Here is a 17,528-nt window from a genome sequence, read left to right as displayed (position 1 = left end):
AAATTATTCACAGTCTAGTTTCAGATTTTGATGTTAGGACAGTCACTTTTTACTGGAACAACATTTTACAGGATCTTTTTAAAGGGAGGACTTGGTGCCTTAGCACAGTAAAATGTTAAGTATGAGAAAATTGCACTTGTAAATGTAAACGTCCCTTCATCCTGGAAAAACGTAAGCCACGCATTCTATACATACTTTCTGCTCTTTGGATTATTTTTTTTTTTCATTCTGTTTGAGGAAGAATCATGGTGGGTCACGGATGGTTTGTCACCCTATAAAACTTTATTTTATATATACCCTCTCCTGTTTCACTTGTGTTAGAAGGTGCAAGCCTCACACTTGTCTTTGTCTCCTTCTATGGGCATGCATGCAAATTGGGAACACAGTTCTCTGCTACTGAATTCCACAATATATGGAGCTTCTATTGTGTTGACTGGAGATAATTAAAAAAAAAAAATGAAAGCCTGTATTTCATGGCTGCAAGGGGTTAATGTGAAAGCGAGAGCTGTAAGAGAAAACAATTTCAGCTCACAAATATGCAGCATTGTATAGCTGTAGCAAAGGCACGCTCATGAAAGCTTGTCATTCCTGCAGTCAATTTAATTTGGAACCCAAAGATGATACATCCCAGGTTCTCATTACATTGCCCATATAACCAAGCCAGATGGTCCTTTTAACTAACATGCTTAGCAGGAGGCAGGAGCAGCAGAACTGATAACTGCGGTGATGTAATGCTGGTCTTTACATGTTCAGAGCGTTTGTTGATAATGACAAAAGAAGCTATTGGTTACCCACGCTACAAACTAGGGTTTTTTTTTAGCATTACACTAAATCTGACATGGAGAGTTTATGCTGTTTTTGCCAAAAAGAGTTATTGCTTGGGTGGCAGAAGTTTTCCCAGAAAGCCAGACCTATCTGTGACAATTAATGCATAGAATAGAAAAAAAATGGTAACAAAACTGGAGTTGTTGCAAATTTCAGCCAATTTGGGGTCACTCATTATATTCTGGGATGATAAAACTGTGGGTATTGTCTACACCATTTGTCATGTTTTTCTTTTTTCCCCCACCTTTTAATTAATGGTTAAATTGTGATATTTGGTTCCCATGGGTTACTACTCATTGCTGCTTTCAGCATCTTGTCATTTAGAAGGGGCTAAAATGTTTTGCTTTGCCATAGTGATCCATAGATGTAGTGCTTTTGAATAGTCATATAAAAGTGATACTAAACCCAGGACTCTGCATTCACTATATCTGGTCTCCCACAGTACACAGAACATGGACATGCATTTGTCTTAGTGAATATAAACTGCTAAATACTTTTTTCTCATCAGCAATTAGAGCAGTCTTGTGACTTCTATCAGTGTCCAGCAGAGCACTGGTTAAAGCTTGTAGGATGAGTTTTCATTCTCCACTGATTGGTCCTATAAGACTAATTAACCCCTGAACCTCTGAACAGTACTGATTGGCCCTTTGCTGATCACATGCACTCTCCCAAGAGAAAAAAAACTCTGGCAATACACAGCATACTGAGCATGTGCAGCTTGCCCCCAGGGCACTGTTCTATCAGCAGATGGATTGGGGTCAGTAGAGGAAGGAGAGGATCAGAGAAGACAGGATCAAACATCCTTTTTATCCTTTTTATGTGAAGGCTTAACCCCCTTAGGTTTCACAGTGAGTATAACATGCATGCTTTACTGCATATACTGACTGCTTTTACTGTTGTGGGTTTAGCAACACTTGAATGGTCACTGTGCCACATACTGAGATCATTGTAGAGTTCCCTCTTGCTATAGGTGCTGTATTCAGACCTATTTATTTATTTCATTTATTGCAAGTACTTATATAGTGCCATCAGTTTATGCAGCACTTAACATATATATTGTACATTCACATCAATCCCTGCCCTCAAGGAGCTCACAATCTAAAGTTCCTAACTCACATTCATACTAGCACCAATTTAGACAGGAGCTAATTAGTCTACCAGCAGGTCTTCGGAGTGTAGAAGGAAACCCAAGAAGACACAGGGAGAATGTGTAAAGTCAGTGCAGATAGTGCTGTGGTTGGGATTTGAACCTACGACCCTAGTGCTGCTAGGTAGAAGTGCTAACCACTTATCCACTGTGCTACCCCACGTATACAATTGTTACCATATTCCAGGCATATATGGCAATAAAAGTGGTCAAGTGGTAGGTGCTGCAGAAGCCATCATTCAATAGCTTAACCACAGACTGATATTGTTAGTGAACATTGGATAAAGTCTAAACAGGCAAACTGCCTACGCATGGGCATCTTCAGACCAACGTTCGAAGAAAGTGAAAGAAGGCTGGGCAGAGAAACTAAGAACATATTGACTGGTTAGAAGGATTGTATCCTAACCTAAGCTCTTGGTGTTGCTTCCACTGTATTGCATGATGTGTTTAACCTCACTAATATTTCTGCATTGCTTGTATATCAGCAAGTCAGGTCTTTACTGCTTGCTGAGAGTGGATTTGCTATGGGTGCTTTACTGACATTTGGTGTCTTTCCTTTTTTGTCCTGCCGCTTCCCCTCTATCCTTCCACGCAGAACCTCCAACCAAATACCAAATCTCTCAGCCAGACGTTTTAACGATTACTCCCGGCAAGCCTCTTGATCTGCGCTGTCCGTACAACGATGCTTCCCTGGTGACTTGGACTAAGGATGGGGTGAAATTAGAATCCAGCAATAGGACGGTGATTGTCATGAACTACTTGCTGATAAACGAGACTCTCCTCAGGGATTCAGGGCTGTATGCCTGCTTAGCTCATAAAGGCGCCCAGAGCAATACTCATTTCTTCCTTGTGAATGTCACAGGTGAGTGACTGGAGAATGGAAGTGTAACCTATCAGACCATAATGCACCATGTGTCATCATCATTGTGTTGCAAACAATGGGCTGTATCCAGCAATTTGTCTTTAGAGAGTTGCCAGGAGGCATAAAAATGAGCCCTCTGGCTTCTATTTATTCCAGGAGTTGAGTAAAGATTAATAAGCTATTAAGAATTTGTTCTGGCAAACACCAATGCCTGATAGGATATCCCAGAATTCTCTCTGGAAGCCCTGTCGTTTGGAAAACATATAAATGTTTTCATGATATAAAAGTTAATATCTTGACTGCTCAGTTTTCTCTCTGATGGGTAAATGTTTTTAGATTTGTTTAATTGTTTTTTTTTACATTCAAATGGTGCTTACCTGATTTAACTTACTATGGTTTCTGTGATTATAGACATTTATTGCCTTGTGTTTATTTTTTTTCAGAGGCGAGTTCTTCTGGAGATGATGAAGATGACAGTGACAATGATGTCTCTGAAAATGTTATCAATGATAACAACAATATAAGTAAGTGGATCACTTGTGACTCCAGGGTGGAATTTTTAATTTCAATGGTACTATGTTATAGATACTTTCTAACACAGTTATAGCTATTTAGCCACTGTAGCTGCTTTATGAACATATCTTTCTTCTTTTTTTTTTTCTTTTCTTTGCAATGTTAAAAAAATGTTGAAAAGTCATGTGACCATCCCTTCTTCATGGTAGTGGAGGATTGGGTTACAGGACACTGTGCAGACTCGCATTGTGCCTGTATTCCATAATCTGTTCAGCCTGAGGCAAAATGTAGGCTGTGCTTGAGGCGGGAACAGGTGATGGGGAGGGGGTGTGTGCCAGAGGCAGGCCGTGATTGGTCAGGGGGTGTTGTGGCTGAAAAAACTACCCAATACAGGCATGCTGTATAGAGAATAAACAGGTGGCGCACACACCTAGTGCATTATCCAAGGTTTATTGAAAGGTATAAAAGACAAAAACATACTCACAGACAAGGCATGTATCTAAAAAGCATTTGCATAATGAAGATGGCCACAACGGCAAGCAAGGTGTTCCAACTGGCAGTGCGGTCAAATGGCTAACACATTTCGAGGACAAATTCCTTTATTCAGAGCTACTGACCAGCCTCTTGTGCAGATGTGTAGTGGATGGATGATGGGAGCCTTGCTGGTGATGCCACAGGCATGACAAACTAAAATTTATAAAATATACATATGTGAACACACATAGGAAAAAAACATTTAGGGTAACATGCACTTTTTTAATCTGCAACTTCACATTTGAACATGGCTTCCAGTGTGTATAATGTAATGATGACAAAGATGCCTGCATTGCAACATATCAGTAGTTAAGTAAATTAAGCTATTAGCAGATATTGGGGTTGTCTACATTCCAGAGACCCATTGGGTATACTAGAAAATGCTGTCATATCAAGTCTGATCTGAATGGCCTTACAAAAGATCTTAGGGGACTTTGTTTATGTTATAAATAACATTCATTGAATGCAGGATATGAACATTTGAATATAAATGCAAGCTTCACTTGTGTGGAGAGGGTTGCTGGATGAAAATTTATATCTGAGGCCAGCCAACAAAGAGCAATGACATTCCTGATAATGAGTACAATAAAATATTGCTTAATGAGAATAAAGACTTAGAGGTACTTCACCCGGCTAAAAGTACTGTAGCTGCTGACTTTTAAAAACACATACTTGGCAACTCATGAAGTCCAGCGCTCTTCTCTGCATGCAAACTCTTCTTTTTCAGCATTGCCATCTTGGATTTGGGAGCCAGGTGTCATTTCCTGATCACTCGGCTGACCGTCCTGTTAAAGTGCTGGTGCACATGCATGCAATTGCCAACATTATGGGACTGTGTTTAAGCCTACTGGAGTGTGTGACTTGCATCCCAGGGTTATGTCATGCATAATATCATCCTCACCTAGGCAAGGAGAGAGGAAGCTGTTTCCAGCACCAAAAAAGTTACTAGTTCCACCACACAACCCTGCCCTCTCTATTTAAAAAAAAAAAAAAAATTCTCCAGATCTGAGAAGGAAGGATTAGAATCATCGTATTTTAACTCGAAATGTATAGAGAGTATATCAATAGTATGATTGATATGACTTTAGCTTCCCATGCAAGCCATAGCATATATGATAGTATTTACTGTCTTTCTCTACATTTCTGCTGACATGAATATACAAATCGTTTGGCAGTATATTGATCCAATAAAAATTGTGATTTATGATTGACAATAGGAAGCCTGGCTAAGTCTCTATTTCTGTTTAAAACATTCTCTTTTTCAGGAGCTCCTTACTGGACAAACCCAGAGAAGATGGAGAAGAGACTTCACGCTGTCCCAGCTGCTAATACAGTAAAATTACGTTGTCCAGCTGGTGGAAACCCCACCCCTACCATGAGGTGGTTGAAGAACAACAAGGAGTTCAAGCAAGAGCATCGGATTGGCGGGTATAAGGTAAGCAAAACACATCAATAGCTGTACCCTTTGAATTCTATCTCCGAAGCGCTCAACTCTTCCTGAACTTAAGACCTCCATGTGTTAGTTCTTTAATTTTCTAATGACCTCAAATTGATAAGCTGTGTTACTGAACATATTGGAAAGAATAGAGCACTGCCCGTATTCTGAGTTTTAAACACTAGATTGCTAATTCCCATTTCATCTGGAGAACCTTTTAAGTTCCTATAGTTCAGTTTACCTTAAAAAAATGTTTTCTTTAATGTCCTCTTCCCTGTCATCACATAATTGCTTTTCCTTCTCTCCCCTACAGCTCTGTTGAGCTGCTGGGAATAAAAAACTCATCCAGTACTTATAGGAATGGAGGAACGTGTGACTTGGTCCCCTTCTTTTCTTGTGAAGTAGAAAGCATGTCCTTATTCTTGTGTAAATTCCAAGCTGGGGCTTAGAACTTACACATTGCTTATTTTCCTTGGTAGCTGAATGGAGCAGAGGGATGGGTATGGACACCCCTGGCCAAAAGTTTTGAGAATGACACAAATATTACTTTTCACCAGGTCTGCTGCTTCATGCTTTTAGATCTTTTTGTCAGATGTTACTTTTGTATACTGAAATATAATGACAAACATTTCATATGTGTCAAAGGCTTTTATTACATTAAAGTGATTTTAAAGGCTGATTTTGTTTTAAAGAAATAATAACAAACATGTCTATACTTACTTGCTATGTACAGTGGTTTTGCACAGAGCAGCCCAGATCCTCCTCTTCTCGGGTCCCCCGCCGGGGCTTCGGGCCCCTCCCTCCACTCGGGTGCCCCCACAGCAAGCAGCTTGCTATGGGGGCATTTGCTGCTCCGTGTGTTCATTCACACATGGAGCCGTGACTCTGCCCTTCCCCCTCTCTCTTCTCATTGGCACACTGGCTGTGTTTGTCAGTAGTGGGAGCCAATGGCTCCCGCTTCTGTCTCAGTCCATGAGAAGAGGGAGTCCAGTGCACATCAGTGGATCGAGAGGGGGCTTAGGTTCGTATTGGGGGGGGGGGAATGCCGCACAGAGAAGGTTTTTTTTTTTTTTTTACCTTCATGCATAGAATGCATGAAGGTAAAAAACCATGAGCCTTTAGAACCACTTTAAGTTTATGCAAAGAGGCAATATTGCAGTGTTGACCCTTCTTTTTCAAGACCTCTGCAATTCGCTCTGGCATGCTGTCAATCAACTTCTGGGCCACATCCTGACTGATAGCAGCCAATTCTTGCACAATCAATGCTTGGAAGTTGTCAGAATTTGTGGGGTTTTCTTTTTTTGTTCACTCGCCTCTTGAGGATTGATCATAAGTTCTATGTGGGATTAAGGTCTGGGAAGTTTCCTGGCCATGGACCCAAATTGTCGATGTTTTGTTCCCCAAGCCACTTAGTTTATCTTTGCCTTATGGCAAGGTGCTCTGTCAAACTGTTCTTGGTTGGTTGGGAGAAGTTCCTCTTGAAGGATGTTTTTGTACCATTCTATATTCATGGCTGTGTTCTACGGCCCACTCCTTTGGCGGAGATGAAACCCCACACATGAATGGTCTCAGGATGCTTTACTGTTGGCATGCCACAGGACTGATAGTAGCGCTCACCTTTACTTCTTCGGACAAGGTTTCTTCTGGATGCCCCAAACAATCAGTAAAGGGGATTCATTAGAGAAAATGACTTCACCCCAGTCCTCAGCAGTCCAATTCCTGTACCTTTTGCAGAATATCAGTCTGTCCCTGATGTTTTTGCTGGAGAGAAGTGGCTTCTTTGCTGCCCTTCTTAACACCAGGCCATCCTCCAAAAGTCTTTGCCTCACTGTGTGTGCAGATGCACTCACACTTGCCTGCTGCCATATCTGAGCAAGCCCTGCACTGGTGATGCCCCGATCCTGCAGCAGAATCAACTTTAGGAGATTGACCTGTTACTTGCTGGACATTCTTGGGCACCTTGAAGCTTTCTTACCAACAATTGAACCTCTCTCCTTGAAGTTCTTGATGATCCTATAAATGGTTGATTTAGATGCAATCTTAGTAGCAGCAAAGTCCTTGCCTGTGAATCCCTTTTTCCACAAAGCAATGCTGACTGCATGTGTTTTCTTGCAGGTAAGTTAATACTTGTATCATACTAAAAACGTTTCTCAAAATTCAGGGCAGTATATGGTGCTGGGTGCCATTTCAGTTAACATTTTGACCTCCTTTTAAAGGCTAAGTTCACTTTTGGAACATGTTACATGTTCCACTCGTATTTGGGGTAGAACTTTTCACATGTTTTGGCTCCTGCCATCTCTCCCCTGATCCTCCCTCCCTATGTCACAGTTTAAAAATGGTGCAGCCGTGCAGAGCTCCGCTCACAAGGCCATGTCATTCATTCAGAGTTCTGTGAATGAGTGAACTACAATTATCTTTGTCCGACTGCTTGTAATTCTTAATGAATGGTGGGTGCTTTCATAGTTCAGCGATTTCTTCCTGAAATTCAGTGATTTCCTGCCCGTATGGGAAGTACGGGCAGACAGTATATTCAGTATACTGACTCAAAGGTTCATCACAGTTAAAAAAAAAAATAATAATAAATGCACTTCCCTCTCTACATCAACATGCAGACAAATAAACCACTTATGAGTGTGATCTCTAAGCTGAGGCAACTGAAGGGTTGGAAGTGCTTATGTGTAGCACACACATTACAGCATACCTTTACTACAGGGAATACATTGGGAAGCTTGTTCGGCAAATGGGTCATAGCAGTTACTAGTCCACTGACCTTTTACCCCAATTACTCCTTGTTTGAAGAGCAATTTACAGACATACCCTTAGATGCAGCTGCTGAGTTTCAGATATGCAGATGTAAGGGGTTTGTTTTTCAAATACACATGGCAATGTAATAAAATTGTTAACCGCTGCTAATCTAAGATGGTGTCAGGCAAATTAAAGGGCAATTTAGAGGTGAATTGCTGTTCTGTTAATATATTTTCCATGATATTGAGATACCTGAATAAAGCTTTGTTGTGTGGGGATAATAAAAGGCACCAGGTGCAGGCTTGTTATCGGACCAAAACAGTTATTAACATGTGCAATAACTCGTAATAGCAGTAGAAGCTGGAGATATGATGTGTGTGTTTGGGTGTATCGTAACCTTGTCCTGCCATAATATTACTACAGTGGAGTAGTTAGACGTAAAATATGTTGCGTGATATTTTTTTTTTATGTTGTTTCATTCTATCACTCTAGATGAATACGTTTTGGAGGTACAATCAATGCTGTAGTCACAATACCATGAGTGGCACTTCCTACTGACGTGCTGTTTAAATGCCCAGGAAGCGTTAAAGAATTTAAATGTCTTCTTGTTTTGGTAGTCAGGATGTTTCAGTGGCTTCAAATCTCTAAAGTTGCATAGATTCCCATGACTGGGGGCTGTTCCTAGTAACGTTTAAAATGCGAGCTGATCAGGCCGAAACAAATAACACTGAGAAATGGCAAGTCCGTAATATAGTTATTTGATCAGGCAAAGAAAGACCTATTTTTGACAGTGACCAGATTTTTTTTTTTTTCACCCTGCAGCACCCTAGTATTTTGAAGGGAAAAAAAAAAAATCTAGCTATATGGATTTTTTTATTTTTACTTCCCTTGTAATGAAGGTGTGAGACGAAAGTACAAAGTATGTAATAAACTGTCAAGCATTGCTGTGTATATAAAAAAAAAAAAAATCCTGTACTTCGAGAAATAGGGAGGCTGGCCATTACTGGTCTGTCGTAAAAATGCTGTTTGCCTGGCTGTCATCTGTTTCAGTTTAATAACTACTGGTATTTTTGTGATACAAATTACTTGTTATCACTCCCAAATGCTTACACAGCTCAGTCCTCATTTGATCACAAGTGATGCTGAAATCAAACTCATTGACTCAAATGAAATTGGGCCCCTGGCTTGAGAACAAGAAAATGTGGAGTGCTGCAGCAGACACACATAAGGAGGAACTAATGTGCCCAGCACACATTGCACCCATGGAGGATATGCCACTGCATTGGCCTAACAAACTAGCCCTTGTATGACTGTCCATAGATAACCCATAGATGAGAGATGATCACTGTTGATTCTATTGATTACTGTAATTCAAGCCAAATCTTTTATTTTATTTTAGTTTTGAATAGAGTGGGATAAGATCAGAATCTCTGTTCAAGTATTAATAGTATTCGGGGCTCCATCTATTTTGATCTATGTCCCTTTTAGAAATGTACCCCCACTTTTTGTCTGGTGAATCTACTGGTACTGGGCTACCGAGTGAGGGAAAGTCTTTCCAATGGAGTTCATGATAGTTGTAAAACCCAATGGGATTCTAAGTTCTAATCCTCTCTCAATATAGCCAGAATGAAAAATATATACACTTTAAACTCAAATTGGGGAACTGTTTCATGTAAGTGTTTGCGTGTGTGTAGTGTCTCCTGAGAACCCCTTGAGCGACCGATCTCAAGGTAAGTCTTAATGGTCTGGATAGATCGCAGTCAATACCGATAGCAATTCGTCGATAGACTTTTTCCAATCAATTGCTATTGATTTACCAAGGTAAGCCCACACCAGGACTACTGCTATCGGTCCCATTACCCCATCATTATGTAAAGCGATCTTTCAAAGGATGAATCTTCTAATTGCTGTTGCATGTCTTTAGGTACCTTCAGTGTCTTTACACCTACTTGATAACTAAAGTTTGGCATATATGTGCCACATCCCTATTCTACTGATACTTCAACTCTATATTTTCTTAAACTGATGGTATTTTTAAGGCACAACATGAACCAACGATCTAAAATTTCACAATGTACACTCAGCGGCCACTTTATTAGGTACACCTTGCTAGTATCGGCTTGGACCCCTTTTGTCTTCAGAGCTGCCTTAAGTCTTCATGACATAGATTCAACAAGGTGTTGGAAACATTCCTCAGAGATTTTGGTCCATATTATCAGGATAGCACCTTGCTATCATCCTGAACCAATCTGCCCATTTTCCTGTGACATCAGCAAGGCATTTTCGTCCACACAACGGCCGATAACTGGATATTTTCTCTTTTTTTTTAGACCATTCTCTGTAAACCCTAGAGATAGCTGTGTGTGAAAATCCTAGTAGATCAGCAGTTTTTGAAATACTCAGACCAACCTGTCTAGCACCTACAACCATGCCATGTTCAAACTCACTTAAATCCCCTTTCTTCCCCATTCTGATGCTCGTTTTAGGCTTTAGCTTTGAGTTGCTGCCATGTGATTGGCTGATTAGCAATTTGCGTTACCAAGCAACTGAACAGTTGTCCCTAATAAAGTGGCCAATGAGTGTATTATTTTCCAAAGTTGAAAATGGATTACAATTCCATAGTGTATAAAACCTAATTTATAAATATATAAATATAAAATATATATAAATATAAAATATAAATTTTAGATCATTGGTTCATGCTGTGCCTTAAAAATTTTGCCAGATTAAGAAAATATAGAGTTTAAGTAAAGGAATACCCTGCTGTTCAGTAGCTGTGTGAGCACAGTGTACTGAAAATTTTGACTCGAGTAGCACTTTCTTTGCTTGGCTCACCTCTCTAGCATACCTTGTTTTGTGCTGCGGGTTGTGTACGGTACGTGGCTGTTTTTTTCCATGTTCCTTTGTGTGTATGTGTCTCATCATACGTGAGCTTTCTGTCTGCTGCATGTTGGTACTTGTGATGGTGCCTATGTGTTTTTACTATGGATTTTTATTGCAGTATGTAAGTGCTGATCCTCCCTCCCCTCTTTTGGCTGCTGTCTCCCTCCCGCCTGCGGTGTGTACGCTAGCACTCCTGGGCGTGCGTTCAACAGCTGTTGTGTGTGTTTTCTCTTGTGTAAATTACTGTGTTGGACATGTTGCTTTTCATTCCTCTATTTAATGTGCACACTTCTACCTTTTTATTGTGTTCTATATGCATATATTTAGAAGGCCTACCAAAAGAGCAAGCAAGTTATTTTTAAGACTTGCTTTCTCAGTGTAAACATACAGGAATTCTACTGCGCCTGGGACTTTTCAGCTACACCGTAATTCTCCATACATGGGGAGATTATAGAAGTGTAACCTTTCCTAGGAGGCCGGTCTTGGGACCCTGAGAGGAATTCTTACAGGGAATGTCTAGGCTTTTTTCATTTTTTTTTTTTTTTTTTTTTAGATAAGAACATGTAAAAAAAAAAAATCAGCTTAGTGTGTGTGTGTGTACACACACACTGCCATAACATTATGACCACTGACAGGTAAAGTTAAATAACATTGATTATCTCTTTACAATGGTATCTGAAAGTGCGTGGGATATACTAGGCAGCAAGTGAACATGTCCCTGAAGTTGTGATGAAAGCAGAAACAAATGAGCAAGAGTAAGGATTTGAGAGACTTTGACAAGGGCCAAATTGTAATGGCTGGATGACTGGGTCAGAGCATCTCCAAAACTGCAGCCCTTGTAGGATGCTCCTGGTCTGCAGTGGTCAAGACCTACCAAAAGTGCTCCAAGGAAGGAAAACCGGTGACAGGGTCAAGGGCAGCCAAGGCTTATAGGTGCACGTGAGGAGCAAAGGCTGGCCCATGTAGTCTGATCCAATAAAAGAACTACTGCTAAAAAAGTAAGTGTTGCTTCCGATAGAAAGGTGTCAGAACACACAGTGCATCAAAGTTTGTTGCTTATGGGCCTGCATAGCCACAGACTGGTCAGGGTGCCAATGCCCACCTGTGTCCACAACCAATGGGCATGTAAGCATCAGAACTTGACCACAGGAACAATGGAAGAACATGGCCTGGTCTGATTAATTCAAGAATGGCTTGAGGGTCTCCTTTTTCCAGCACATCCCACAGATGCTCGATTGGATTGAGGTTTTGAGAACTTGAGACCCAACTTCACAACCTATAGGACTTAAAGGATCTTAAAAGGGTCTGTTACTGATGGGTTGGTGCTAGATACCACAGCATACCTTCAGAGGTCTAGTGGTGTCCATGCCTTGGCGGTTTATGGTGGACGGTCATAATGCTATAGCTGATGTATGTGTGTGTGTATACGTGTATATATATATATATATATATATATATATATATATATATAATGTGTATTTTGTATGTGTGTGTATATTTATATAGTCAAAAGTCTGACTTTTTAAGTGTCCAGGCCTACATAATCTTACATACACTTGTGGGTGTGCAGTTGAACCCATTAAGGCATACAGGTACAGTTGAATGTATTTAGTATGAACTTTACATATGCGCTGAAAGCCTTTAGTAGACCTGGGATCCGAAGACCAGCGCTCATCTTGCCCCTCCCAAAAAGTAAACTTGCTTCGTCTAAGGAGGCCAGGTTTAACATTAACAGAATGCTGTTCCCACATCTGCTGGCCCCGATAAGTTGTTCCCGCCACAGCCCTATCTACACAGTCAGGTTGTTGAGAATAAATAGAGGACTGAGCAAACAGTTCAATCTCTGGGAATTGGCTGAGTACACAACGCTGATTGTAGGTGAGATGACTGCTGCGGAATGAAGGACAAGTGTCCTGGAATTTAGCTGTCCACAGCAGACCCGTCTTAATGTGGCCTTGAACTTACACACTTGTCTGCTGTCCAATAGAGGCCAAAACCTGTACATATTTGAGGTCATGGCTGTACCATGCGGGTCGAGCAGGGTGGTGAAACTAAACGGAAGAAATCTCGGGTGATGTATAGATAGAGCGTTAACAGAAATGCCAAAGCAAAAACTGATTTGGTGGGTAAGTTTAATAAAACGCATAGAAAGGTTTTGCTAAAAAATATTGGATAATTGTTTTTATTATTATTATACAGGATTTATATAGTGCCAACAATTTGCGCAGCTCTTTACAAAATAAAGGTAGACATTGCCGTTACAATACAATTTGGTAGAAGAGGAAACAGAGGGCCCTGCTCGTTAGAGCTTACAATCTAGGAGGAATACTATACTTGTAGTGAGCACAGTGCAATTCATATTTATCCAATTTTCAAATTCAAATTTGTTGAGCTGGGTGGTTCTTACAAGGCCACCCATGGCTCAAATTTCACCCAATTCAGCAGGAATCTGTCAACATTAAATTGTGTATGGCTAGCATCAGAGGCAGACTGACAACTCGTGGGGCCCCTGTGTCCTTGCCCAAACTCTAAAATGCCTATGAAAAAGGTACCAGGGGCATCTCATGGGGCCCCCTACTGACTAGGGCTGCAAAAACACCCTGTGTGCATGAGGCCTAAATATTATCAGTTTAGCAAAATGAACCTAATGGTTTATCCTGCCTTAGCCATAATCCCTTGGACCCCTCTCTGTCACTCCAGCACCCCATAAAGGGTTTGAAAAGAAGGACTTTCTGAAAGTCGGCAGAAAGCCGTCTCTTCTCCCACATGACCATGTTGGAGTCTGGTGATTGGCCACTTAGTGGGGTCCCTGTACTGTGAGTATTTTAAAGCTTGGTCATACAGAGAATTGCCAGAATCGGCAGCTTAGTGTTTAGTCCTCATGCACACTGGACGTTTTTACAGCGGCTGTTTTTTGGCATTTTTTTCTACAGCCAGTAAACTCCCCAGCATGTTATCCTATGTGTCCATGCACACATAGACTGTAAACCCCAGGATTAGTGGGTTTTTAGAGTTATTTTTTTTTAGCTTTACAGCTCTAATCCTAAAAAACGCAGCAAAGCGCGTTTTTGGATGTTATTTTGAGCAAATAATTTTTTTTGTAAAAAAAAAAAAACTGAGGGGAAAAAAACGCTGCGAAACGCTAATGCACATTTTTAAGGTTTCTTTACACAGCTAACGTTACCAGCGTTATTAAAACGGCCAGTGTGCATGGAGCCTTATGGTTGACCATAGATTGCATTTGTAACCCCTAGGACAAGTTTGTTTTAATGTAAGCAATGTCTTTACTGTTAATCTTCTAAATACCTTGTGTTGATGTACATATGTACACAAAGGTTACCATATTTGCTCAAAGCAGTGAAGCACAAGAGATATTTCTGACTCATTTTTAAGGAAAGTCAATGGATGGCACAGAGGTTGGAGTTTCATTGAAAGCTGCCAGAGTGTCACTCTGGAAAAACCTTTGCAGCTCGGGTCATTCTAAGGCCGGCCATACATGGGTCGATTTTCAAATGATTTTTTGTTCCAAAATCGGACCTAAGAATAATCGGCCGATTTTTCGCTCTGTTAGTGGGAAAATGGTACCAGCTGATTTTCGTGGTTCCTCCCCATTTCGTTTATCGGGCATGCTGGAAAATTTGTGAAAAACGAGCGATTTTTGAAATCATTGGTGGCACCATCGGATTAAAGAACGAACGATGGTTTCAATTTTCGATCTTAAAATCATTCGGAATTCGACCCATGTATGGCCTGCTTTAGTATGGAATCCAATGCTCCTTTCACCTGGCCTATTCTCTAGCTAATCGTTTCACAGCAGCTGTTAACAAGGATGCAGATTGCATTTTCTAAAGGAAATGACTAAAAAAGAGAGTGCTTACAAATCTGCACAGAAAAATATGGCAGAACGTACAAGTAATATGAGAAACTTGTCAAACGTATTTAAGAACAACAAGCATTTTTAGGAAAACATTTTTTTAAGAGTCAGGATTAAACGAGATCACTGTTGATTGACAGCAAATGGCATTAACACATTTAATGGTAAAAGTAGCTGCTCTGGGAATTAGAACACTTGTCATTTGGACTGTCAGGGCATGCAGGGCTCCAGCCTACCAGGGCGATTTGGTTTCTTGATTTTTGCATGCCTGGGCGACACAGGTGGATTTATTTTGAGTGACCCTTTAGCTAGAGATTAGCAAAGAAGCTCTGGAATGCAATTTTACCATGGAATATTACTGACGCTCAGTTGAAGGTTTAATCTTCTAAGCACTTGTACCCTTGTGGTAATCTGTTTTATTACTCCCTACTGATGTCTGCAGCCTACTCAAGAAAACTCTTAAAGGAACCTTATGTGATAAATCACTAGTTCTGTTTACAGCTTTAGGAATGAACATTTAAATTCCTTGATAAAATATAACCATGTTCTAAGTTAGACTGGACGGTATGTCTTCAGCTATTGAAATACAACTATCAGAGTGTTTAGAAGTAAAACAGTCATCTAGAGAAGAACACTGGGATCTGCACCTGGTCAGTTGTTAGATAAAGTACCATGTTTTCTCTGTGTCAGAATTAATGTTCATCCTAGTTCACTCTAAGTGCAGTCGTTTTCAATGGTCATCTGCCCCGGCCATGCACAGAGCCCTGTCAAAACCCTGTGCAACACTCCGTTATAGATTCACAATTTTAAAGCCCAACTTGGGGCTGGTGGGAAAAATAAGTGATGGAAGCCCCTACCCCACATATAGATAATGTAAGGCTTGTTTAGTTTAAAATGGATGAATATTCACCTTACACCTCAGTGCCACTGCAGCTGGCACTCTGGTCTTCTCTCTTGGCTCTCGAGGACCATAATGATGATGATGTTGTGATGGCCAAAAGTAGAGCTGCATGAAGGAAGAAAGCCATAGAATAGAGTAAGACTTACCCGGTAAGTTATGCACTCCGTTCGAGCTCCCCTAGACTAAACAGCAGTATATGTTGGGGAGTGCCAGTATTTATTTTTAAATTCCAGGCATCAAGTCCGATGCAGCATTGTCAAAGTAAATGATCTCTGTATGACTTCTATCTACATCGTGAAATTGCTTCGCATATGATGGTCTTGAACTACACTAAAAATAAACTTTTTGGAACAAAAACAAACCCAACTCTGTATTAGCCATCACTAACATGAAATGGCCCCCAGTCTTATGTGAGTTCAACGGTTTATCTTTATGGTAAGCAGAGGGGGGGGGGGGCATGTCTTGGTAAAGACAAGTAGAGCCACTGAAGGAAGCCTAGTATGAATTTAGGAGGTGGGGTAAAGATTATTCCTTTCATAGGTTTGCTTTAGTGGGACAGAAGTGTATTTGCTAATATGTAATACTTTAGTAGCTAAAATGCAAGTCTTTTTTTTGTTTTCTAGAAACCATTTTAAGAAAAAATGAATTTAAAAGTACGAATTAAAATTAGCTTCGTCTCGGTTAATAAAAATATAAGTTTGCATTTAAAAAAACTGTTGTTTAGAAAGCATTGTTTGTGTATAAATTGTTAGATTTTTGCAATGACATTAAGTGTAGAGCATTAAGAGAGAAGAGCCTCTAACTTCAGCAAGAAAACCCAGCAGCAGCACGTTAGGACAGTTGTGAGATTCCATCGTAGGGAAGACGATGAGCCAATGCATAGTCTGGATTCCCCTGATCACAACAGTCCCTCATCACCCTAAAATGATTTCACAATATGAGCCGCTGACAGAGCAGAGGTCTCCACTGAATAGGACTTTGTGTGCTCTGAAAAGAGGCTCGTTATTCCATTAAAATAAAGCGATACCTGTTCTCCCCTCCCCCACTCCATGCCATCAGCCTCTCCGCTCCCCTCCTCTGCATTCCTCTGACTCCAGCTCTCTGCAATGCTTTCTTCATAGATAGAAGTTCCTCCAGCCTGTAATTATATTTGGGACCAGTAATGGGCACCACATTTTTTTGTGTCGGGTTAATGCATTCAGGAGATAGTGAAGGAGGCTGTCCTTTTAGATTGGAGAATCTTCTGTGTCTTGGTACGTGCTATGTTCTATAGATGTTACTTGCTTAGATATTAAAAGGATATCACAATTATTTATTTATTTATTTCAGGTACTTATATAGCGCCGTCAATTTACGCAGCACTTTACATATATATATTGTACATTCACATCAGTCCCTAACCCTCAAGGGGTGTACAATCTAAGGTCACTAACTCACATTCATACATACACATACTAGGGCCAATTTAGACAGGATCCAATTAACCTACCAGCATGTCTTTAAAGTGTGGGAGGAAACCTGAGTACCCGGAGGAAACCCACGCAGACACAGGGAGAACATGCAAACTCCAGGCAGGTGTTGCTGTGGTTGGGATTCAAACCAACGACCCTAGTGCTGCCAGGCGGAAGTGCTAACCATTTAGCTACTGTGCTGTCAATTCACCATGGTCATCAAGACAAAAGAAACTGTAATTTGCATAAATTGAAAATGCATAGTATATTTTTTTTCAGAACCAAAAAACAAATCTGTGGCATGGTATACTATTTCTACTGACAGTTACCATATAAGTCATTTATATGCGCTGTACAG

General features: G+C 40.5%; 1 protein-coding gene across 5 annotated transcripts in view; it reads left to right on the top strand.

The window, feature by feature from the left end:
- FGFR2 (fibroblast growth factor receptor 2) overlaps positions 1-17,528 on the top strand; it is a 134,922-nt gene that overhangs the window by 58,454 nt on the left and 58,940 nt on the right. For 4 of the 5 annotated variants that reach the window (XM_089683232.1, XM_089683230.1, XM_089683231.1 and 1 more), the window contains exons 3-5: positions 2,568-2,834; positions 3,278-3,358; positions 5,147-5,316. In XM_089683232.1, the coding sequence (XP_089539358.1) occupies positions 2,568-2,834; positions 3,278-3,358; positions 5,147-5,316 (518 nt within the window). The remainder of the gene's footprint in view (positions 1-2,567; positions 2,835-3,277; positions 3,359-5,146; positions 5,317-17,528) is intronic. The other variant, XM_089683233.1, reaches the window with a different exon arrangement.

Source organism: Staurois parvus, unplaced genomic scaffold (assembly GCF_062004578.1).
Source record: "Staurois parvus isolate SC_StPar_1 unplaced genomic scaffold, SC_StPar_1.0 ptg000303l, whole genome shotgun sequence".
NCBI classification, from domain to species: Eukaryota; Metazoa; Chordata; class Amphibia; order Anura; family Ranidae; genus Staurois; species Staurois parvus.
Note: the sequence above shows the minus strand (reverse complement) of the source record. Positions and strands in the feature narration are given on the sequence as shown.